A 26,102-nucleotide genomic window follows, 5' to 3' on the forward strand; every position below is an offset into this window, starting at 1 on the left:
GGTTAACACTTCCAAGTTGAAATACATGGATTTGTCAATAAATTTAAAGGTGATAGTAGTCTCCATTACTACTAAGTTGTTTGAGTAATATATTATATTCACATTTTAAATGAATATTGATCTTTATCCAGTGCTAAATTGGAGCATCTCAATTCTTATGAAATCGCTGATCCATTTCTGCTTTAGGTATGCAGCCAGACATAAATTCTAGCCAACATTCCACAGAGTTTTTTGTACCATTACTTCCTCATACAGCACTCTTTGGGCTTCCCAGGTGGTGCTAGTGGTTAAAGAACCAGTCTGCTAATGCAGGAGACATAAGAGACACAGGTTTGATCCCTGGATCGGGAAGAGTCCCTGGAGGAGAGCACAGCAACCCAATCCAGTATTCTTGCCTGGAGAGTCCCATGGACAGAGGAATCTGGTGGGCTACAGTCCGTAGGGCTGCAAAGAGTTGGACACGACTGAAGTGACTTAGCATGCATGCTTGCACGCACAGCACTCTTGAAGAAGTAATACTTTTTGCATATTAAAACTGGCAAAACTCAAATGCCTTTACAGTAACCAACTGAGACTGTATTGCTTTGTGTGTTGTCGCATCTTGAAGGTACTTGAAGTTGATCGAGTTGCCCTTGTCTCAGAGAAAGTTTTGTCAGAGTTGTCAGCAGTTGCTGCTACCGGATGATGCGGAGAAGCATCATGAACATCAGGTAGTGGGTGATGTTTCTATCACCCAGTTAAAAAGGCCCAGTAAACTCCTCTATCCACTGGAAAACAAGAAGACAAATGCCCAGTATTTGTTTGCTGACCGGAGCTGTCTGTTCTTGGTAGACCTGCTCTCGAACCTTGGATTCAGAAGAGTACTGTGTGTTGGGACCCCAAGGTATGTGATAACAGTGTTTTAAAGGCTTCTCCCATCACCACTTTCTAAACTGTAAGAAAATGTAGTGAGTAGTTATTTACTGTATAGAGGGAACAACATGCAACCTTAAGTATACAGTATAGTCCTTTTCTGAAGGAGTTTGTAATTTTTATTCCATTCAAGAGAAATCTTTACAGATTTCTGATGTATGATAGAAGATTCTGGTTTGAATCTTCAGTTATTTACTATTAATTCTAGAGTTTTCTGTTTTAGATGAGATCCAACATTTAAAAATACTTTGAAATTGAAACTTTGCTTATACCTGCCAAATTGTCTTCAGTGTTTCATTGAAATGTTAGAAATATCAGGAGACCACTGATGGGTTTTTTGTTTGTTACATGTGACATTAGTCGTTTCTTACTAAATTTGCTTTCACTAATTGCTTTAGGTTACATGAGCTGATCAGGTTGAAAGAATCAGGTGGCACGAAGTCTAACATTAGAAGCCTTTTGTTGGATATTGATTTTCGGTAGGTTTACAAAGTATAATATTTATTCTCCTTCATTGTGTTCTGTTTCTTTTTAATGTTTTCCTTTTACTAATCCTGTTACAATCCTTTACTTAATATAGAAGTAGTAATTGTTTATAAGGTATTTCTTCAGTTAGATAAACTCAACATGTAAAAGTGAAAGTCACTCAGTTGTGGCCGACTCTTTGCGACCCCATGGACTATATAGTCTGTGGAATTCTCCAGGCCAGAATACTGGAGTGGGTAGCCTTTCCCTTCTCTAAGGGTTCTTCTCAACCCAGGGATCGAACCCCAGTTTCCTGCATTGCAGGAGGATTCTTTACCAGCTGACAGGGAGGCAGTAGGCTTTTTGCTAGTATGCTTCCTAAATTTTTTCTGTGAATGTATCTAGTTGTCTTTGGCTTATAATTTAGACATACATTTCTATTGAGTGAAATTTCTTCTTATATACTTACTTTTCAAGGGTAATTCTGAATTTCCTCTAGGATTTTGTTTTATCATTATGTCTTAAATGGGATAAGATGTGTATTTTAATGTTTTTAATGAAGGATGTGCATACTACCTTTCACTGGGCAAAGCCTGAACTGAAGGGAGTGCTAACTAGGAAATAGGTCCTGAGGCAGAGGCTAATTAATAAGCAAACAGATAAGCTTTGTGGGAGAGAATCAGAATTTAAACAGCACCTGATATGTTGGAACAAACAGATGAGACAGTGGACCACGTTTTGAGTCTTCCCTCTGGTTGTAATTGAGAAGATACAGATTTTTGATTTACGGCACAGGATGGCAGATGTGTCCATCCACAGACTCTCTGATTCTGTAAACTTGAAGCACTCTTCCTATTTTCTGTAATTGTTTGAATTCTAGGAGTTTATGGTAAGTCTGTGAGATACCATGTCCTTAGTATATTTTTCTTGTTCTTGAGTGTATTGAAGGAATCAGTCTTTGAGTTTTTTTTTTTTAAATCTGATAGAACCTACTTGGCCAATAGTCCAGTAGTAGTTGTGTTCTCTCCAGTACTACTCAGATTCTCTGTGAAATTACATATGCTTTTTCTCCCTAAAAACAAGGCAGACAGAATTTTAAAGTGTAGAAGTCACAATAAAAAGTACAGCTTTCATCATTTAATTTTCTTTCGATTTCCAAGTTAGCTTTGGGTTATCTACTGTAAGCCTATATGTGTCTCAGAAATAACCCACATTTTCTGCAACTCTCATTCCTTATTAACAAGACAAGCACACTCTTTACAAATACCTATTTGATGTTAGTAATCTTCGGGAAAATGAAATTCCATGAGTGATAATACAGACTTCTTACAGATAAACTCAATTTCTTTTTTTAAACTGAGATATAACTCATTTAAAATAGACCATTTTAAAGTGTGTATTTTAGCAGTTTTTGGTATATTCACTGTTTTTTATCTGCAATCTATCACCCATAATTCCAGAACATTTTTAATCACGCTAAAGAGAGACTCCTTACTTCTCCTGATAAGCTCCTTACTTCTCCTGATAAGCGTCAGTCTTCTGTCTTTCATCTGGATTTGTCTCTTCTGGATATTTTATATAAATGGAATCATACAGTATATGCCCTTTGTGTCTGACCTTTTTCACTTAGCATAATGTTGTCAAGATTCCTCCATGTCGTAGCATCTAAATGTACTTCCTTTTATGACCGTATACTATTCCATTGAGTGAATATATCAATTTCTTTTTTAACTACCTTGTTTATTTCCTAAAGTATTATTAAATGATTATAAAGGTATTATTTTAAAGGTAGAAATTTAACTTTTGAGTTCTTATAATAACATGAAATATTAACTATAACTGATATTTAGTAAATGCTTGTCACATGTCAAACCCTATTCTAAATTCTTTGGTCCCCACAGTAGCCCTCTAGGATAGATGCTATTAACATTCTCCTTTCCTCAGAATAGAAAACTGAGGTACAAAGAAATTAAATAACTTGACCAAAGTCACAGTCATAATTGTCCTATGGTAATCCTATGTTTAACTTCTTAAAGGACTCCCAAACTGTTTTCCAAGGTAACTGCACAGTTTTTCTTTCCCAACAGCAATATATGAGAGTTCCAGTTTCTTCACATGCTCATGAACACTTGTTACTGTCTGTCTTTCTGAAATAGTGTCTCATTGTGGTAATGATGTTGAGCATCTTTTCATGAACTTATGGCCAATTGTTTATCTTTTTGGAAAAATGTCTATTCAGTCATTTGCTCAATTTTAAAAATTGATTATTTGTCTTATTGTTGAGTTGAAAGAGTACTTAATGTATTCTGGGTACTAGACTCTTATCAGATATATAATTCATAAATATTTTGTCTCATTCTGTGAGTTGTCTTTTCACTTTTATGTAGTCAAAAGTTATTCTCTTTTCTTTGGTTGCTTGTGTTTTAGGTGTCATACCAAGAAACTATTACCTAGTCTAAAAGCGTGAATATTTATACGTCTTTTCTTCTAAGAGTTTTTAATTTTTAGTTCTTACATTTAGTTAATTTTGAGTTAATTTTTTAGTATGATGTGAGGTAGGGGTCCAGTTTCATTCTTTACATGTGGACATCCAGTTGCCTTGGCATCATTGTTTAAATGATTATTCTTTTCCCATGGAATGCTTTTGGAACCTTATTGAAAACCACGTGACCATGTATCTGTGGATTTATCTGTAGACCTTAGATTCTATTCCATTTATCTGTGTCTGTCCTTATGCCAGGCCCATGCAATCTCAATTGTTTTTTTGTAGTGAGTTTTGAACTTGGGAAGTGTGTATCTTTCAACTCAATTCTTTTTCGAGATTATTTTGGCTATTGTGGGTTTATTGCATTTCTGTATGAATTTTAGAACTACCTAGTCAGTTTATGTAAAAAGCTAGCTGAGCTTTTTATAGGAGTCACATTGAATTTGTAGATCAATTTGAGGGGTTGTTGTTTAGTTACTTGGAGAAGGCAGTGGCAACCCACTCCAGTCCTCTTGCCTGGAAAATCCCATGGACAGAGGAGCCTGGTAGGCTGCAGTCCATGTTACTAAGTTGTATCCAACTCTTGTGACCCCATGCACTATATAGTCCACTGGGCTTCTCTGTCCATGGGATTTCCCAGGCAAAAACACTGGAGTGGGTTGCTGTGTCTTTCCCCAGGGGATCTTCCTGACCCAGAGGTCAAACCCACATCTTTCCATCTTAAGTGTTCTGTTTAATGAATATGAGCTATCTTTCCATTTATTTAGCTCTTCTTTAATTTCTTTAAACAATATTTTATAGTTTTCAGTGTGTAGGACTTGCACTTCTTCTGTTAAATTTATTCCTAAACACTTCATTCTTTCTGTTGTTTTTGTAAATTAAATTTTAAAAAAATTTTATTTTGTGTTGTTCATTGCTCATGCCCTGATTTACTTGCTTTTTTTTTTTAAGTTGCAATAAAATATACATAGTATAACATTTACCATGTTAGCCAGTTTTTTAAGTATACCATTCAGTAGTGTGAAGTAAGTGAAGCATATTCGCATCAGTGTGCACTGTTCTCCAAAACTCTTTTTTGCATCTTATCTGATTTACTAGTATTATTTTTTTTAAGTTAATCATTGTCACATTAATTTTTAAAAATTGCTTAAAAATAAATTCTAAGTCTTATTACTGGTTTACTTTTAACTTGAAAGATTTATATTGTGCTTTGACTCTTTTGCCTTAAATGCCATACCTTGCAGTTTCACCTTTCTTGAGCCTATAGTTAAATCCCCTGGTCTAAGTAGGGAGTAGGTAATGTAGATAAAGTTGTTTTGTAACCTATGGAACACACAGATGCTTTTTTCTTTCTGTGTCTGCAAACCTCTGTGTGTGTTGCAAACAAAAGCTGAAGGTATTGAACTATGGTCTCCTGGCTTAGCTTCTTTGAAAGCTACTCTATTTTTGAGTCAGTTCTGTAAAAGGTCCGCACTGAGTGCTAAGAGAAAGCCGGTTTAACTGAAATATGTTACTAGTCAGAATGAACTCTGCCTGTTGCCTGTATTTACATTATGATGGAGTGTGGAGTTGGTTCACATTTTTCACAGAGACCACAATTAAATCAGGGAAACATTCCTGTGTAGTATAGTGTGGCAGTAGATAGTTCCTTTGGCACTTTGAATTTGGCTTGTTGTTGCCCTACAGAAGGTCTTTGCAGAGCTGCAGAGAACCCAACTCTAGGGCTCTGTGTATACGTGCTGTACATGTTCTTTCCTTTCCTTCCCTCTCTCCTTCCATTTATTTTTGCCTGCATTGGGTCTCTGCGTATGGGCTTTCTCCAGTTGCAGCAAATGGGCATCTTATTGCAGTGGGTTTTCTTGTTGCAGAGCACAGGTTCTAGAGTGCAGGCTGAGATGCTGTGGCTCGCAGTCGTAGTTGCCTTGTAGCATGTCAAATCTTCCTGGACCATGGGTAGAATCCATGTCCCCTGCATTGGCAGGTGAATTCTTAACCACTGGACCACCAGGGAAGTCCTAAATGCCCTTTTCTGAACATCTAAGATATGAACTTCATAAAGAGATGGAAATACCAGATCACCTTACCTGTCTCTTGAGAAATCTCTATGCAGGTCAAGAAGCAGCCGTTAGAACCGGACATAGAACAATGGGCTGGTTCAAAATTGGGAAAGACAGCATGTCAAGGCTGTATACTGTCACCTTGGTTATGTAACTTATATGTGGAATACATCATGCGAAATGCCAGACTGGATGAATCACAAGCTAGAATCAAGATTGCCAGGAGAAATATCAACAACCTTAGACGTGCAGTTGATACCACTCTATAACGGCAGAAAGCAAAGAGGAACTAAAGAGCCCCTTGATGAAGGGGAGAGTGAAAAAGCTGGCTTAAAACTCAGCATTCAAAAAAAGAAGATCATGACATATAGTCCCATCACTTCACAGCAAATAGATGGGGGGGGAAAGTGGAAACAGTGACAGATTTTATTTTCTTGGCCTCCAAAATCACTACAAACAGTGACTACATGAAATTAAAGATACTTTCTCCTTGGAAGAAAAGCTATGACAAACCTAGACAGTGTTTTAAAAGGCAGAGACATCAGTTTGCTGACAAAGGTACATATAATCAAAGCTGTGATTTTTCCAGTAGTCATGTATGTATGAAAGTTGGACCATAAAAAAGGCTGAGTGCCACAGAACTGACTCTTTTGAATTGTGGTGCTGGAGAAGACTCTTGAGAGTCCCTTGGACAGCAAGGAGATCCAGCCAGTTAATCCTGAATATTCATTGGAAGGACTGATGCTGATGCTGAAGCTGAAGCTTCAGTACTTTGGCCACCAGATGCAAAGAGCTATCTCACTGGAAAAGACCATGATGCTGGGAAGGATTGAGGGCAGGAGAAGAAAGGGGTGACAGTGGATGAAATGTTTGGATTGCATCACTGACTTGATGGACATGAGTTTGAGCAAAGTCCAGGAGATAGTGAAGGACAGTGAAGCCTGGCATGCCGCAATCCATGGAGTTGCAAAGAATCAGATGCGACTTAGCAAGTGAGCAACAAGAAAAAGAAGATATGAAGTTAACATTTGCTAAGATGGATTTCTGTATGCTCCAATTTTAGCATGAAAGATGTGAAATTCTGTTTGGCAAACTACATCCAAATAAAGTTATATCAAAAAGCTGAATTTCTTAAGTTCATTTCGTGAACTAATTTTGTTCAGCTCTTGATTACATTTCCTGTGTGTAGAACATGTTTCATACTTGGTAACTGGCTCTCATTTAAAGAGAATGAATGGCCAAATTAAATGGATGTCCTTTTGAGCAGTTTTCAAGTGTATGCATTTCTGATTGGTTTTGTTTGCCTTATTCAATGGAGAGAATAATTCTTTGTGGCCAATTTCATTTTAAGAGGGTAATGTTGAGTGCTTTTTTGTAATTTAAAATATGAATAATTATGCTCCCTTATTTGTGTTTGATGGAAGCTTAGAGCTGAAACCTTGGCTTTTTTCTCTCTCTGGCTCTGCCCACTGCTACTGAGAACATTTTGGACAAGTGTGCTGTGCTGAATTTTATGTAAATAACATTTTATTTTTTAATTAAAAAAATATCTATTGCATTGTGAAGCAGTGAAAAAAGTGGAGGGCAGTAGAAATACATTTAAAAAGGGATTGTACACTGGGATGACCCAGAGGGATGGTATGGGGAGGGAGGTGGGAGGGGGGTTCAGGATTGGGAACACGTGTACACCCGTGGCGGATTCATGTTGATGTATGGCAAAACCAATACAATATTGTAAAGTAATTAGCCTCTAATTAAAATAAAAAATTTTAATTAAAAAAAAGGGATTGTATTTTTCCCTTGCTCACACAAAGCAGTGCAAGGGAGAACACCTCAGTGATGGTTGATCTACAGCTGTACTAGTCTTAATATATATGTAAATTAAATAATTGATATGGATATATTATCAGCTATTTGGGATTTGGTTAAAGAGGAAGACATTTGTTAAATAATGGTAATTGACATTGTCCCACAGTTTTTGGAGTGTTCCTTAGGTTACAGTGTATAGTTTAAATATTTTCTGTTATTTAAGCCTTCTGTTTATTTCTTCAGTTTAAATTTATGTCAGCAGATGTACTAACAGTATCTTAAATGATATTAAGGGATATTGTATTGAGAATGGTGAATAGATGTTCTTCTGTCTCCACAGAATAAGAGGAAATGGGTTTAGATTACAGGAGGAGAAATTTTGGTTGGACATAAACCTAATTCCTTAATATTAGAGACATTGAGACATAAATCTTTATAGCTGGTATTTATTAAAATAATGATACCTGAAATCTCAGTATGTGCTTTATAGCTGGCATTGTATTAAGCACTTTACATAATTATCTTATGTATTCTTACCTAGTCCTATGGGGTAGAAATCATTTTCCCATTTTGCAGATGAAGAAACTGGGGCTCAGATAGGTAAAATAAATTACTAAAGTTATACAGCTAGTAACTGAGAGACTTAAGAGTTTTAAACCATGCCCCCTGACTCTCGAGCTGTACTCTTAGTCACGGTGTAATAGAAAGAGGATAAACTAGGCTTGTCCATTGTATTAAATACTCAACATGGTTGGTGATCATGCAGATGGTATTAAATAACTGTGAGTAGAAGTAGAAGCAAAGAAGTGCCTCTATCATGATTCGGTAAGAAGTTGTATAAGTAAGTATCTGTCCATGATTTTTTTCAGTCTTTCCACTAGCTTATGTGTTCTGTAGAAGGATGGTGTGGTCCTGTGTGAATTGTTTTTGACAAAACTATGGAAGTTCAGAATCCTATTGAGATGAAAGAGGTTTCTATATTACACAAAGAAAACCCTCAGAAGTCAGCAAGAAAGACATTAAGACCCATAAACATAAATGGGGAAAACAGAGATAGGCAGTACAAATAAAATTAAGGAAGAAAGAAATTTCAGTTTTGTAAGAAATCAAGCAAATGCAAGTTTAAGCCATAAATGTGGTATGAATTTTGCCTAGTAAATTAGTAGAAATTATAATGTGTTAATACCCAAAGCTGGTGTTCCCATTCATTAGTGATTGCATTTTAAAGTAGTATGTTAGAAGAATAAAATGATTCAATCAGTAAATAAATATCCTCTTTCCTGGCACTAATTCAGTAAATATGAAATGCACATAAATTCTTTTTCTTATGTATTAAGAAGCATATTTTGTTAAGCTAATTTGCAGTAGACAAAAAAACTGTATTAAATACCTTTTTTGTTAGCCACAGAAGAAAATAACAGCTATTGAGCAGAAATGTTGATTCAGTATTTTCCTTAAAGTTATTAGCTATGAGAGACATATTTTAACTGCCAAACCAACTCAAGCTTAAAATGCATAATAATCTATCAGGAACATAATTATTTATTTATAATCTTCTGGTCCACAGGAATATGTGTTTTTTGTATATGAGTTTTCTGTAGTTTTCCCACTGACTTATTAAAACTTGGGACCATAATCTAAGTTTGTTATTCATCCACTATTGTTAGCTTCTTGAGGTTTGGGGAACGTATTCTTTATTTCAGAAACCTGAAGGATGATGAAATTGATTTTATTTAAGGTGTGATTTCATAATTTTAAAATTTAGTTTACATTTATTTGCTATATGTCTGTTACCAGACAAGTAACTACAGTAATAAATTATTTTACAGGTATTCACAGTTTTATATGGAAGATAGTTTTTGCCATTATAATATGTTTAACCATCACTTCTTTGATGGAAAGGTAAGAGTTATGACCATTATCTCTTTCTTCTTTTCTTGTATTTCCTTCATTATTTTTCTACAGTCTCTCAAGAGCAAATGGTGGCTGTTCCTCCATTTATTGATATTTACTTTTGTTTGTTCACTGAGTGTTATCGAGCATCTAGGGGTGATCATGTTATTCACCTTTCATGCATTTCACTGCTTCTTGGGTAAAGACCTACTTTCTCAGCAAGACCCATGTAGCTTTGTGTGATTTGACCCTGCCGCCCTCCAGCCTGTCTTCTTTCCGTTCCTGCTTTGCTGTTTGTATTCAGGGCATATGACATTCGTCTCAGGCTGGGCTTTCCATCACAGGGGCTTTTGCCATGCTGTTCCCTCTTTTTTCCACTCCCTCTTTGCCCTGTTAATTTCACCGCATTCTTCAGAACCCTGTTCCAAGTTCCTTTCTCCAGCTTCTCCTACCTTCAGACAAGGTCAGGTTCTCCTTTGTAGATTTACGATACTGTAATTAAATAATTCTGTGGTTAGTTGTTTGATGTCTTCCCCTCTGATAAATTTCATGTCCTGGTTAAGGGGATTTATGGTTTTATTAAACTAATCCTTAAAAAATAGACAGTGTCAAGAGTTAACCCCAATCTATGAACTCTAGGTGATAATGATGTGTCAGTTTAGGTTCATCACTTTTAACAGATGTCCCACTCTGGTGGGGGATATTGGAATGGGGGAGGGGTAGGAGCAGGGGGTATGTAGGATATCTCTGAACCTTCCTCTCAGTTTCACTGTAAACTTAAAACTGCGCTTAAAAATTAGCCTTAAAAAAAGGAGAGTGGCTTAAAAAAAAAAACCTTCTTTTAGTATGATGTTAATAATGTCCTTGTGAATAAACAACATAGCAAGAACTGATATTTCTAATCTTGTTTTGAACTCTTTGTTAGTCCCATTACAAGATAAAATCTGTAACCAACAAGTAATCATACCTGACAGAAGGCTGGCCTAAAATATTTGAAATTATCAAGACTACCTGAAGCATATCCACACATGTGCTGTGCTGTGCTGTGCTGTGTTTAATTGCTCAGTCGTGTCCAACTCTTTGTGACCCCATGGACTGCAGCTCTCCAGGCTCCTCAGTCCATGGGGGTTCTCCAGGCAAGAATACTGGAGTGGGTTGTCATGTCCTTCTGCAGAGGATCTTCCCAATCCAGGGATCAAACCCAGGTCTCCCACATTGTAGGCAGATTCTTTACTGTCTGAGCCACCAGGGAAGCCCAAGAATACTGCCTGGAGTGGGTAGCCTATCCCTTCTCTAGGGGATCTTCCCAACCCAGGATTGAACCGGACGTCTCCTGCATTGCAGGTGTATTCTTTACCAGCTGAGCAATAAGAGAAGCCCATAGCCATACATATATGCATATATATTTATATTTTTTAAATGGTGAACTATGCTTAAGTATATATTGTGCTTTAAGATATTAACTGACAGACTGAAAATCAAGAAGACCAAAAGACCTATGCATTTAGGAAATGAAAGTAGATTCTAAATTGTTGGTTGGGATTGAAAAGTGAGTCTCCTGATTTAGTAGGTATAGCCAATGAAGTACTCCTTCCATCAGAATCAATTTAGCATTGGGATACACATTCTTCAGCAGTGAAAGCTATGAAAACCAAGTATTGAAGTAAATAGCAGTTACAATTAGATGTATTTCACTGTTTCCTGAAGGGCTTATGTGGTTGATAATCAGCAGAATTTGAGGACTGATTAGATGAGCTTTAAGGAGAACAAGAAATTGAAAAATCACTTGACAGTAGATGAAGAGGGGCTTTTCACCTCAGACAGTGACAGTAGGAAAAGGAGAGGAAAGAAGTGGGTTCTGAAGACATTTCACTGATGGAAACCAGCAGACTTGATGTAATTACTATGTGTACACATGGCAATTACACCTCATTTGGAAAAAAAAGATGACTTGGTGATACCTGTGCTGGGAAAGAGATCAAAGATACCGTGGGGCCATGACCTGGGTTCATCTTTCATTCTTCAAAATGCAGAGTGGGAAGTTTGTAAGTGACGTTTGGAACTGTTGAGTTTGTGGGGCTGGCAGAACATTGACATGCAAGTGTCCAGGGTGGCCTCTTGGAATGTGGGGCCTTGAGCTCAGGGGTGCTGTCGGTGTTAGTGACACAGATGAGGGAGTAACTGAGCTTCTGTTACTGCTTGATGGTAGTAGTGGGTCAGGTATTCATTTATTTGTTCTTAATACTAGACCATGACTTTGCTTTTTATTTTGAACCATAAAGACGAGTAAAATTACATTTAAATATCTAACAGTTGGCCAGCAATTTTGTATATTTCAAGAAAGTAACACATAATTAGCATTTCTCTAGGAAATTCTATGTAAGTTTTATTGAGAGTTTATAGAATTACATTGCAAGTTTCTAGAATAACCGTTGGAATAAGCTGTAAAGACTGAGCTCCATGTTTTCTTTCCTCGAAGAAAACAGTCATCCAACTCAGGCTCTCCTTTCTCTGTGTTTTAGGAGCAGCCTCTAAATAGCACTGCGGCTGTAGAGAATGATCTGTAGAAAACTATTGTTTAATGATTTTATTGTCTGCCCCTTTTCTACCTACTGGGAGTCAAGGTTTTCAGTAGAGATTACCATCTAATAATCAATCACTGAAGTATTTAAGTGTCTACAAGGTGCCTGTCTGTGAAGGCATATAAGCCTTTGAGGCACCAAATACCTTTGAGGATCTAAGCCTCTGCCACTGCACAGAAGCTCTCCACAGTTGACTGGATTAAAAAGCAGAAGTTTACTGTACAAGATTTTTTTCATAACAAATAATATAGTCTCTCGAAAAATAAAAAATGTCATACACCTTAATGGTTAAGTTGGTTAAAGTGTATACAGAGGAACACGTGTGTACCTGTGGTGGATTCATTTGGATATTTGGCAAAACTAATACAATTATGTAAAGTTTAAAAATAAAATAAAATGCCAGCCACAAGTCGCCAGTCCAGGTTCGATGCATGATACTGGATGCTTGGGGGTGCACTGGGACAACCCAGAGGGATGGTACAGGGAGGGAGGAGGGAGGAGGGTTCAGGATGGGGAACACGTGTATACCTGTGGCGGATTCATGTTGATATATGGCAAAACCAATACAATATTGTAAAGTTAAAAAATTAAAAATAAAAAATAAAATGCCAGCCACTGAGATGAAGAAAAGAGTTAAGTTATTGTCAGCTGTGGTGGCATATGCAAGCATCTTATTTCCCGCCTTGTTTCCTAAGGTGATCAACCTTACGACCTTCAGCCACTCAGAACAGTACACCCCACCATTGATTCTTACTGGAAAGATACTCTTTAATGTTTTCTAAAAATTTGATTAAGTGTTCAGGCTTTGTTTACTTTTTTTTTTTCTGCTTAAAACTCTTAGGGATTTGAAGGTTTTTCAATAACATCATCTGTAATTTTAGTCCTTGATCATGTAGGCAGGTTAAGGAAATGTCAGGCAGCACTTGAAAAATGATTAACCTTCTTGACACCATCCTTTGCTGTAGGACTTCCAGAAGGAAGTTAATACTTTCTTAGAGAAAAGAGATTAGGGTGTTGTGATTTTTCCTTTCTTCAATTGGGTCTTCTAAGTTGATTTAATAGTAGAACAAAAGTACATATAGGTTTATTAAAGTTTAAATGCCATTAAACTTTAAAATCTACTGTTTTGTATACTTTAAGTGTTGATTTGGTTTTATAGATGAGTACTTGAAAGCTACTACAAAGTCAGTAGACTGGACCAAGTATTATAGGTCTGTCTCCTGTTGATCTTTCCAGAAGCAAAAAAGGGATAAATATACTGGACAGTTTTTAATGTTAACTTTGCAGTTACTAGTTCAGTTCAGTTTAGTCACTCATTCGTGTCCAACTCTTTGCAACCCCATGGACTGCAGCACACCAGGCCTCCCTGTCCATCACTGGAGTCTACTCAAACTCATGTCCATTGTGTCAGTGATGCCATCCAATCATCTCATCTTCTGTCGTCCCCTTCTCCTCCTGCCTTCAATCTTTCCCAGCATCAGGGTCCCTTCAAATGAGTCAGTTCTCCTCATCCGGTGGCCAAAGTATTGGAGCTGCAGCTTCAGCATCAGTCCTTCCAATGAATATTCAGGACTGATTTCCTTTAGAGTGGACTGCTTGATCTCCTTGTTGTCCAAGGGATTCTCAAGAGTCTTCTCCAACACCACAGTTCAAAAGCATCAATTCTTTGGCGCTCAGCTTTTCTTTATAGTCCAACTCTTATATCCATACATGACTACTGGAAAAACCATAGCCTTGACTAGATGGACCTTTGTTGGCAAAGTAATATCTCTACTTTTTAAAATGCTGTCTAGGTTGGTCATAACTTTTCTTCCAAGGAGTAAGCGTCTTTTAATTTCATGGCTACAGTCACCATCTGCAGTGATTTTGGAGCCCCCCCGCCAAAATGAAGTCTGTCGCTGTTTCCATTGTTTCCCCATCTATTTGCCATGAAGTGATGGGACCAGATACCATGATCTTAGTTTTCTGAATGTTGAGCTTTAAGCCAACTTTTTCACTCTCCTCTTTCACTTTCATTAAGAGGCTCTTTAGTTCTTCTTCACTTTCTACCATAAGGGTGGTGTCATCTAGATATCTGAGGTTATTGATATTTCTCCCAGCAATCTTGATTCCAGCTTGTGCTTCATCCAGCCCAGCATTTCTCATGATATACTCTGCATATAAGTTAAATAAGCAGGGTGACAATATACAGCCTTGACGTACTCCTTTCCTCATTTGGGACCAGTCTGTTGTTCCATGTCCAGTTCTAACTGTTGCTTCCTGATCTGCGTGCAGATTTCTCAGGAGGCAGGTCAGGTGGTCTGGTTTTCCCATCTCTTGAAGAATTTTCCACAGTTTGTTTTGATCCACACAGTCAAAGGCTTTGGCATAGTCAATAAAGCAGAAGTAGATGTTTTTGTGAAACTCTCTTGCTTTTTTGATGATCCAGTGGATGTTGGCAATTACTAAAAACACTTCAGTTAGTTTGTTGGGAAAATATGTTAGTAACACAGTTTCATGGCCTGGATAAGCTTTGTTATTTGTGAACTTGCATTTATTTACTTTTCATTGTTCAAATATGCCTGCCATTTACCTGGCACTCAAAAATACATGCGTGTTTAACTGGTGATTTGTGGCTCATTAAATTGAAATTATGGTGGTGGACAAACCAGATAGGAAAAATATGTCTTATTCATCTTTGTGTCTCCAGTGTTTAGTACAGTCCCTGTTTGTTGTTTGTTGCACAGTTTCTGTTTGTTGAATTGGATTTAGCATTTTAGATAGTCTTCATGGATAGTGAGTTTCTCTCTTTTAGGTTACTAAATTTAGTTTTTTAATTTAACTATTTGAAATGTGTAGTCCTCTGATAGTGATGGTGTTTGAATTTGCAATTTTATAAACCCACTTATCAAGGAACCTGAAGATAAGATCTTATGAGGCCAAATGAGAGAGGCTTCAGGATGTCACTGAGGGACTCTGGGGTGATAGGGTGGGTGAAGTTTAGGATGAAGAGCGAGACTGAGCCAGTGCATTCTCCTTGAAGTACGGCGAAGTTCCTGACTCTAGTCCTGATTTAGAAATGAGTTTCTGTTTGTTCCAGGCTGCCCTTGAAGTGTGCAAGACATTTTTACAGGAAGATAAAGGTGAAGGAGTCATCATGGTGACAGATCCTCCATTTGGTGGCTTGGTTGAACCTCTGGCTGTTACATTCAAGAAGTTAATTGCTATGTGGAAAGAAGGTCACAGCCAAGGTGTGTGATTTATTATTTACTGCAAAATAAACATGTATATGCATCTACTTCCTGTCACATATTAGCAGACCTTAGTGAATCAGAGCACTGAAAAAATACACATGCCTTGAGTTCTCTTCTTTGTTGAAAAATAGGCTTATTTGATGATGACTTTATCATGATACACTTAGTTTTATTCTAATTATGTGTTTGAAAAATGGCTCATAAGTAAAATATTTGATTTTGGTGGGCATAAGGAGGCATTATCCGTGAACATTTAACAGAATATCAGTGAACTGTTGTCACTTATTTACTATTTACTAAATGGCCACTATGTTCCAGGTACTGTTTAGGTACTGGAAATGGAGTGGTAAGTGGACACTTACCTCTGCCCTCATGGACCTTATATTTCATCTTCCAGAAGCCTTACCCAGAACTCTAGAAGGGCACCTAGCCTCTGGGCCAAAGCTCTGAACTATGCACAGATTTGTTGGGGAAGGCTGGCCATCAAGTAGCCTAGCAGTCACGCGTGGACACCTGACTCTAGAAGTGGGTTAATGACTGGGGGATATTCAGCTTAAAGTGGTTTAGGACTTCAAAGTGTTTTATATAATTGCCTAATTAGTCAGTTTAATCATTTTTCAGTTTCCAGCCTGCAAATTGATAAATATAAGAGTGTCAGGAATTAAGTGATCAAGCCTCTCCATTAATTGTGCTATATAAATAGTGTGCTTTGGGGATAGGATGCAAATGAAATCTGAAAAGTGACTCATAGTGCTAAGTATCCTACTTATTTTTGGTTCTGAGGTCTACTTTTCAGAGTGGAAAAGTCATTGTTGTTGGGGAAGCAGTAAAGAACCCTGTGAGCTTGAATTTGGTTCTACTGCTTATTAGCTGCATAAATTTGAACAAAGTGCTTAAATTTTGCAGCTTCGGTTTCCCCATCTATGATATGAGATTACTATATTAATATCTGACGCCAGATGTTGGTAAAGAGATAACATATAAAAAAGTTCCTAGCATTGTGCTCAGCCTGTACGAGGTGTTCTGTAAATAATAGCTGTGTCCACTGTCTCTCATAAAAATAAATTTTGATGGAATTGTTCATAAGAATCTCCCATGATTCAGAAAAGATTTATCCACCCTGAAAGCTGGCGTAGTGAGTTATGGCAGAGAGAAGGATTCAGCTCTAAGGCCTTCTGCCTTCTGGTCTAGGAGTCCTTCCACTGTGTCACAACCACCTTTGTGCTTCATAGTGAAACTCATTTTTTATTTCTCACTTTTTAGGTAATATCTTTGCCTTTACCTAGACCACAGTGATATGCATATAAAGTTAACTTTTATATACATACCCCGTGTTGCTGTGGTTAAATATACGAGAATGTTTCCATTGACTTTGGGGAAAAGTCAAGTTGTAAATGGTACTCCAGTAAATAGTCTCTCCTTTTGTATAATTTAAATGTATTGAAGGATTACAATTTCTCCCGATACCATATTTTTTTCAGTAACAACTCTCTTCTTTATGTTTTCTCTGATATCAGTTTTTTCTTTTCTGTTTTTTTGTGATCCATTAGATAACAGTCAGAAAGAACTACCCATATTCTGGATTTTCCCCTATTTTTTTGAATCCCGAATTTGTCAGTTTTTCCCAAACTTCTGCATGTTGGATTACCAGGTATAGTAAATATTCTGTTTTCTGGCATGGTTGGGAAGTGGATATTCTGCTTCAATAAATATTCTGGTAGGACTATCCATCAGTTTTAGTAAATGCAAACACTATAAGCTATATGAGACACTAAAACTCTATCATATGTAACTTAGTGCAGTGGTTCCTGGTGTCTGTAATCTCTAGGGTGCCTATTAAAAATATAGATTCTTAGGTACCAAAATAAGCCTACTAAATCAAAATCAGAGGGTAAAGCTGTAAGAAAAAATATTTTACCAAGCTTCCCAGGCAATTCTGAACTCAGCCAGGTTTTAAACTAAATGATCTAATGTTTCACATCACCAGGAGAGTGGGCAGCACCCCAGAATCATCATTATGAACATGGAATTTCTCCATTCAGAGGTGGTGGAGAAGTAAATCACTTTTTCTGGTGGGTGGAATGCCGTGTACACTTTACTTTGTTGTCCAGAGGATGCCAGGAGCTCCAAGGAGGGGTTTGCCCAAAGTCGTGTCGAAACAACTAGCGTGTCAGAGAAATGAAGATGCTGAGGTGTGAGTGTGCTGATTCAGGGCACTGACCAGACCTTCTCCTTCACGTCCCTGCCGTTCAGCTCGTCTGCTTCAGTGTCCACTCTCCTGGATTCATTTCCTTGAGTTCTGAGTTTAACCCTGTTGTTGCCATCACAATGTGTGGTCAGCAAGTGGGCACTGTTTCTTCTTCTGTAATGACATTTTTCTGTTTGAGTTTTCTGAGCAGTTGACTAGTCTCTGATCAAGGTTTTTCAGCCCCCAAATTGTAAAAGTCTTCACTAGTCATTTCAAGCCAGCAGTTGATTCTTTTCTTTTATTGATTGCAGCATAGTTCATTTACCATACTGTGTTACTTTCAGGTGTACAGCATAGTGATTATATTATATTATATAATTTATTATATAATATATATTATATTATATGCAGATTATATTATATGCTATTACAAGATAATAGGCATAATTCCTGTAGCACTTGGCTCTAATCTTTGTACATCCTGAAGATGTATACTATTATGAAAATTATTTAGAAATAATGTGAGAAACAGTGTTACTAAAAATGAGGGCATAGATCCTACCTGTAATTCTACTCCAAACAACAAATATATTGTTGAAGTAGAGTTGACCCTTGAATAATCAGGGGGTTAGGGGTGCAGTTGGAAATCAGTGTATAACTTATAATTAGCCCTCTGTATTTGAACTTTCTCCATATCTGTGGTTCCACATCTGTGGATACAGCCAAATTTGTTTTGCTAGTATTTACTATTGAAAAAGATCCATGAATAAGTAGACCCACACAGTTCAAACTTGTCTTGTTCAGGGGTCAACTGTATTCACTTCTAGTCTTCTCAGAAAATACTTTTACATATTTGTAATCATAGCAGATGAATATGAATTCTGTTTCCTCCATGGTGCCTTATATAAATGTATATTTTAAAATGTAGCTATATAATCTTATGCTTTATTATTTCATTAGTGGACTGTATTGTTATTCTCTCTTTTTTCAGACTTAAGAGTTTGTTTCCACCTTTAAACATCTTTTATTCATAGAATTTTTTAATATTGTACATAAGCTAAGCTAAGCTAAGTCACTTTAGTCGTGTCCGACTCTGTGCGACCCCATAGACGGCAGCCCACCAGGCTCCCCCATCCCTGGGATTCTCCAGGCAAGAACACTGGAGTGGGTTGCCATTTCCTTCTCCAATGCATGAAAGTGAAAAGTGAAAGTGAAGTCGCTCAGTCGTGTCCGACTCCTAGCGATCCCATGGACTACAGCCTACCAGGCTCCCCGTCCATGGGATTTTCCAGGCAGGAGTACTGGAGTGGGGTGTCATTGCCTTCTCCGAATATTGTACATAACTCCCTTAAAATAAATTTCTAAAACTGAAATAGAATTACAAAAGTTACATTGTCAAGTTTAATGGACATTTTCATGGCTGTTGAACCACATTAACAGATTCCTTTCCAAAACTGTGTAGCACAAGTCATTTTAACCTTGATTTCTTGAGCTCTGCTTTAGGCAAAATCTGTATCATAATTCTTCTCAAAGCTGGTTTACTTTCCTTTTTAGGGCATCCAGTTTTCTGTTGCTTGTCTGAAGGATGCTTCTACTGTAATATGGACAGTTGCAATGCAGAGATAGCTGACATAGCCTAGAGATGTTAACTGAGCAAGCCATTTCTGGCTTCCAGGTACACCTGCTGCCTTTGACAGTGAATAATCATACAGTACAATGTTTGGCACATAGTAGGTGCCCTATACACATTGAGTGAGTAATTGAATGAAAAAGAGAATGAGCTCTGGAGTTGAAAAGGAACTAGGTTTTAATCCTAGTTCTGGTACTTAATAACTAGGCCTACACATTTTATCTAACTCTCTGAAACTTACCTTGTTAAATGAGCATAGTAACAATATATCGGCCTCATAAGGTTTTAAGAATTACTTGAGATAATATCTTAAAAAGCTTAGCCTTGTCCCTCACCCACAACAAATGTAGAATAAAGGTCATTGCTATCAGCATTGTTGAAACCATCTTGATATTGTCATCATTCAGATGGTCCCAGAGTCAGGGTAAAACTTTTCTTCAGGTCTCGTTTGTACAGCATCTGAGACATTAAAATTGTAAAACACATCAGAAAACTTTCATCCACAGTTTGTTGTTGTTCAGTCACTAGGTCATATCTGACTTTTTGCAACCCCATGGATTGCACCGTGCCAGGCTTCCCTGTCCTTCGCTATCTCCTCGAGTTTGCTCAAACTTATTTCCATTTTTTCACTGTGGGCAAGAGTTTGAAATGGTGAGGAGGCAGAAGAAGGCAAATCCAGGATAAGGCAGATGCGAGCAATTAATGTGGATTAACCAGTTATTGTTTGTTTAGACAGGCTGTGTTACTACAAAAGAACTTTTACAAATGTTGGAGTTTTAGTTTTGATAACTAGTTCCAAGGTCCAAGCTTACTGAAAGTAGTTATATAACTCAGTGCATTGGGGGAAAAGGTTCTAATTAGATCGTGTATATCAAACAGCGTGAAAGTAGTGTTTTCAATTAAAGAGAAAGCCAACTTTTGAGAAGAATTAGAATAAAACTATAAAACAAAACAAATCTTTATTTTTTTGTGATTCCTACTAAAGATAAGAACTACTGCCCCATTACATGCTCACTGGGAGAAGATTTTGCCAGATCTCCTGGGGCGAATGTAACCCTCATTTATTGTACTTCACCTTTGATGCTTTTTCTGTTTTTTGTTTTTGTTTTGAGACTTTCTCTAGACTTATTATCCTTTCCAAACTTTTTGCATTCTTTCTTTTTTTTTCTGTTGTTACTTTAGCTTCATTTTGTGGTAATTTTTTCCCTTTTATATTAAACTGCCTTCATCAATTGAAAAATTTGCAAGTTTCCTCTCCTCCTTCACAGATCTTTTCCCATAGACCTTGATTAGGCTTTCTTTCTGACTTGGTCTTGAGATGAGTATATGCCCCCAAACCACAATACAGTAAAAAAAAAAACAAAAACACACAGACACACAAAATCTCTTTTTTCAGAAATACTTTTTAGGTTAGAGGAAGGCAGAAATGCTGCAAATCTTCATAAAATATAAATCATGTAGAATCTTCATTGATAAAACACTTGATGAATACAGAATAAATAGTTATCTAAGACCTAGAAAGGAAAGATTTGGTAATGAAAAATTCTGATTTAGAGTCAGAAGTTTGAGTCCTAGCACTGCCTTTTAGAAGCTATTTAATCTTGAGGGAAGTCACTTTATCTTTCCAGGTCTCTGTTTCCTTACCTGTAAAATAAAATAATTGAACCAGAAAAGGGATGGCAGATAAGTTTTACTTTTAGACGTAAGCCTGATGAATTGTCAATGACTTACTGGAGAATTTGTTGAGAATACCAGACTCAGTGGCAGAAAGTAGCATGATTGATTAGTGATGTCTGCCACAGGGTCAGGGTCAGAGAGTGGTAGATTCAGGTCTTGTATTTACCATATCTGAGCTGGATCATCTCACTTCCCTTCCACCTGGAACATGCTATGATCTCTTGTTTCTACTTAGTCTGGGACATTTATCTGGATTGTTAAAAGTTGAGATCTTTGCTTTTCTGGTTTTTTTTTTTTAAAGCTATCATTTAAAAAAATCATCCCATTAGAAAACAGTTTTTCGAGGCTGATTTCATGTTAAGAAATGAAGACACTTTGACAGGAATTTCTGAGAAATGATTGTAAATTATAAGGTGACAAGAAATTCTCAAAACTCAATATATAGTAAACATAAAACATTTAATGGATTTGAAGTGATGAATAACACACAAACATGTCTGTGTATGTTTCTGTATGTATCTATATGTATGTATACATATGATATTTAAAATAAGAGGTTACATGGAATAAGGTTTTTAACCTTTTAGAAGTTCTTTAATCTTGAGGGGAAGTCACTTTATCTTTCCAGGTCTCTGTTTCCTTACCTGTAAAATAAAATAATTGAACCAAAAAAGGGATGGCAGATAAGTTTTACTTTTAGACTTAAGCCTGATGAATATATTACATATTATATATGTAATATATATGTAAAAAACCTTATTGCTATGGCAGAAGTTGAGTGATGGAGCTGAAGAGTTCACTTGGGATCTTTTGAATATAATGAAATTAAACAACATACTTTAGGGAGTTCTGAAAATACAAGTATGTACTGTTTTTATTTAATCTTTATTTCCCAGCATGACACTTCAAGCATAGTAGGTGCAGAGTAATTGTCGACTTGAATGTCTTGGTTTCTATAGAACTAGTTTCAGTCTTGTGTTGCAGAAGACATTTGCTTATAGATAAAATTAAAAGTTAGGAATTGCAGATATTTTGTACTTTCCCTCATTTCTATACAGTACTTCATCACATTAATCAGTTCCATGGGAGAAATTTTCTATTTGAAAATGCCTCTCATCATCATTGTGAGTGAAATGTCAGGGATAATGATGGGAAAATGGTGTATCAGCTCTACCACTAGTGATATGCAATTTGCAAAATTGTGTTTGCTTTACAGCACTTCCATAGGAGGTTTATTTGTGTGGATGAAGCTATGAAATATGGATGTATGTTAGAGGTACATTAATTTACCCTAGCAGCATGCATTTTACATACCATATGTTTATAGTTAATTAGCACAACAAACCCACATTTAAAAATAATAATAATCTCAATTAGGTTATGCAAAATCAAGTAATCAACCACCTTCCTGACACACACATTCTCTGACTCCTTGGGTAATCATAAAGAAATTGTTCTTTTCCCCTCTCTCTTCCATCTGCTATCTATTCTATTGCATGGAGTATTCCATTTACTTAAAGTCTTTCTAAGATACTCTTTTCCAGCATTTAAAAATCTTCATAAGATTCTCTTGGAAAGAATTTTTTTTCTTATGACAGTCATAAATGTTCAGAATATCTTTGTTGGATTTAATAAGGTGCCATATATTTACTGAGTACATTGAGGAAGTGCGTTAGGGAAAAATTATGAATTTAAACCATTTTAAAAGAAAACTACTTAAAATACTGTTTTAAGGTGATTGAAGTAAAGTCTACTTTTGTGTCTTAGCCTCTAATAGGTAACATATATTCATAGAATTTTAAAGTTGGAAACAAGCATAGCTTTAGCATAGGCTAACTTCCCAATATAATAATCCTCTCCACTAAATTCATGACAAGCAGCCATCTAGCCTCACTTGAATGCTTTCAGTGAGCAAAGTCCTACAGCCTTACAAGGCAACTCAATTTATTTAATAGCTCTAATCATTAGAAAATTTTCTCATATGGAGATAAAATATGCTCCCTATTAACTTCTAACCATTGGTCCTACTTCTATTTTCCAAAGCAATGAAGGAGAAGTCTAATTTCTATTCCACATGACACCCCTTCAGTTATAAAATAGCCATCAGATCCTCCCAATCTTCTCTTTTCTGAATAAACACCCCCAGTCTGTAAAACTGTAAGTCCTATTTATCCCCATTACTTTCAGTAGAAATGAACTGGCTTTATTAATGTCTCTCTTAAAATGTAGCAACTGAATGCAGAGCTGTGAAAGTGATCTAACCTCTTCTCCTTTCCTTGTTAATGATACTGTAGTTGTTATACTCCTGAGCAATCCAGCTGTAGGCCCACACCTACTCTTACATGGTTACTCTAGACTCTGGACTCACTACGCTGACCTGTGTATGCTCACCATGCAGAACACCCTAGGGCTTTTTTCCTCACTGTCTCTCATTTAGTTGGGTCTCCTCACCTTGTACTTTTCTTTCCCCCCCACTGCTGAAGCTTGTTAATCAGTCTTCCTAGATTTGTTCCCCTGTACATCTAGCCAGCAGTGCTACGGCCATTGGAGAACCTAGGAGTCTCCCATTAAAGGCCTCTCTTTCCATTGTGCTCAGTGCCTCCAGTTCAGTCAGTTCAGTCGCTCAGTTGTGTCTGACTCTGCGACCCCATGGACTGCAGCACGCCAGGCTTCCCTGTCCTTCACTATCTTCCAGAGCTCATGTCCATCGAGTCGGTGATGCCATCCAACCATCTCATCCTCTGTCGTCCCCTTTTCCTCCTGCCTTCAATCTTTCCCAGCATCAGGCCATAAGGTTCTTTTCCAGTGAGTCAGTTCTTCACATCAGGTGGCCAAAGTTTTGGACACTTTGACAGGAATTTCTGAGATGCCTTATGCCTTATATTTTTGCAGTTCTCTCATTAAATAGCTAGCTTGTGAGTTAGTTCTGTTGTAAATTCTTAAGTGTAATCTTATGTAGAATCTACACAATTTATTACTTGAAAGTTGGGATCTATCTTATAAAAATCTCATAATACTCTTATGGGTGATCTAAAGCAGTGTTTCTCAAACTTTAGTGTGTGAAGAGGTCTTGTTAAAAATACAGATTGCTAAGCCCCACCCCCAGAGTTTGTGTTTTTAGGTCCTAGGTGGGACAAGAAATTGCATTTCTAACATGATCCCAGGTGATGCTGATATTGCTGATCCAGACACCACACTTTGAGAGTTAATGATCTGAAGAAAGATGGACTTAGTGACTAGGTGGAATTCACGGCAGTTTTAAAACCAAACTGAGAATGTTTATGGTTGATAGGCTGGAGGAGGAGACGGGAGCCAGAAGCTGATAAGAATCATGCTTGTTGGTTTCAGTTTACTTTCCAGATAATCTGTAGAAATGGAAAGTTGAGTTAGGGATATTAAGGAGAGAGGTGAATGCTTGAAGTAGTCATTGTGGGGAGAACTGTAGTTGATTTCCCTCTGTCTCCATCCTTCTATCACCAACATATGCCAGGTCCTGAATTCAGTGTTTTACATACACTGGCTCATTTAACTTTCACAGCAACTCTAAGGTAAGTGTTAGTAACCTCCTTTTCCAGATGAAAATGATGCAGGCTTGCCTGAGGTCATATAACAAGTGAGCGGCAGAGCCACTGCCTGGTCTCGACCTGGCTCTGTCAGAAGGTGACGGTGGAGGGCCAAACCAAGGTGGCACTGAGCCTCAGGGAGCTGAAAACTGACATGCAGTGAATGCAGACAGGGAAAAACCCTAACCAAGCTGGCACAGATCATCAAAGGTGGAATTTTTTAATCCCCAAAGCTAAATTCTTAATTATGTAATAGCCCTTCTTGCAGAGTCTGTTGCATTGGATACAAGATTAGAGTTCTTCTCTTAATCCCAGGTAACATGGATTTGTCATAACAAATTTTAACTTTTTTATAATAAAATTTTACTCTCATGGAGTCCTCTCTGAATCTGTTAACTAATAAACTCTTGCTTTTAAGAACTTCTTGTTAAATGCTCTGATTTAATTTGTATCTTGGCATCAGTTTGTTCACTTATTGGTTAAAGAGTCTTAACAAATGTTGACACAGTTGAGAAATTTTAATTTTTTTTTTTTTTTTTTTACTTTCTAGGTAGATTATGATAATCATGCACTTTATAAACATGGAAAGACGGGACGGAAACAGTCTCCTGTGCGTATTTTCACGAATATCCCACCTAACAAAGTAATCCTTCCTATTGAAGAAGGGTACAGGTAAGATCATAGAGGGACCTTGAAATACATGAGTCACTGAAAATGAAGTTCCGTATATCTGACACAAAAATGCCTTTCATATTGACTCATGTAGTACTTTTATTATTATTAAATGTCGCCTAAAATGTCGTATTGAATTTAATTTGAATTATACCGAGTTTTTGTAACATGCCTTGTGAACTTTTATCTACCTTGTGAATCTCAATAGGTATAAATATATGCAGCTCATTTCATTGAATCTTTCTTTTCTCCTTAGATTTTGCCCACTGTGTCAACGATATGTTTCTCTAGAGAATCAACACTGTGAACATTGTAATTCTTGTACATCCAAGGTATAGTTTTCTTTAGAATGTGTTTTTACTCAAATATGTTAGTTTTATTTTAGTTCATTAGTTTCATTACATTTGCTTAATGCTATTTTTTTAATATTATAATTCATATTACTGTATTAATGCCAAAGAATGTTCAAACTACTATACAGTTGTGTTCATTTCGCATGCTAGCAAGGTTATGCTCAAAATCCTTCAAGCTAGGCTTCAGCAATACGTGAACCAAGAACTTCCAGATGTGCAAGCTGGGTCGAGAAAAGCCAGAAGAACCAGAGATCAAATTGCCAATATTCATTGGGCCATGGAGAAAGCAAGAGAATTCCAGAGAAACATCTACTTCTGCTTCATTGATTATGCTAAAGCCTTTGACTGTGTGGATCACAACAAACTGTGGGAAATTCTTAAAGAGATGCAAGTACCAGACCACTTTATGTGTCTCCTAAGGAACCTGTATGCGGGTCAAGAAGCAACAGTTAGAACTTAATATGGAACAATGGACTGGTTCAAAATTGGGAAAGGAGTACATCAAGAGTGTATATTGTCATACTGCTTATTTAACTTATATGCAGAGTACATCATGTGAAATGCTAAGCTGGATGACTCACAA

The 26,102-nt window shown here is 37.0% G+C and overlaps 1 protein-coding gene across 6 annotated transcripts in view; it reads left to right on the forward strand.

Annotated features, from left to right (window-relative positions):
• The window catches only part of ZCCHC4 (zinc finger CCHC-type containing 4), a 47,841-nt gene that overhangs the window by 13,301 nt on the left and 8,438 nt on the right, over positions 1-26,102 (forward strand). For 4 of the 6 annotated variants that reach the window (XM_055588179.1, XM_055588174.1, XM_055588177.1 and 1 more), the window contains exons 4-10: positions 608-883; positions 1,311-1,391; positions 9,558-9,630; positions 15,283-15,433; positions 16,987-17,087; positions 25,045-25,166; positions 25,423-25,498. In XM_055588179.1, coding sequence (XP_055444154.1) covers positions 608-883; positions 1,311-1,391; positions 9,558-9,630; positions 15,283-15,433; positions 16,987-17,087; positions 25,045-25,166; positions 25,423-25,498 — 880 coding nt within the window. The remainder of the gene's footprint in view (positions 1-607; positions 884-1,310; positions 1,392-9,557; positions 9,631-15,282; positions 15,434-16,986; positions 17,088-25,044; positions 25,167-25,422; positions 25,499-26,102) is intronic. The other 2 variants (XM_055588176.1, XM_055588178.1) reach the window with 2 other exon arrangements.

This window comes from Bubalus kerabau, chromosome 7 (assembly GCF_029407905.1).
Source record: "Bubalus kerabau isolate K-KA32 ecotype Philippines breed swamp buffalo chromosome 7, PCC_UOA_SB_1v2, whole genome shotgun sequence".
Lineage (NCBI taxonomy): Eukaryota > Metazoa > Chordata > Mammalia > Artiodactyla > Bovidae > Bubalus > Bubalus kerabau.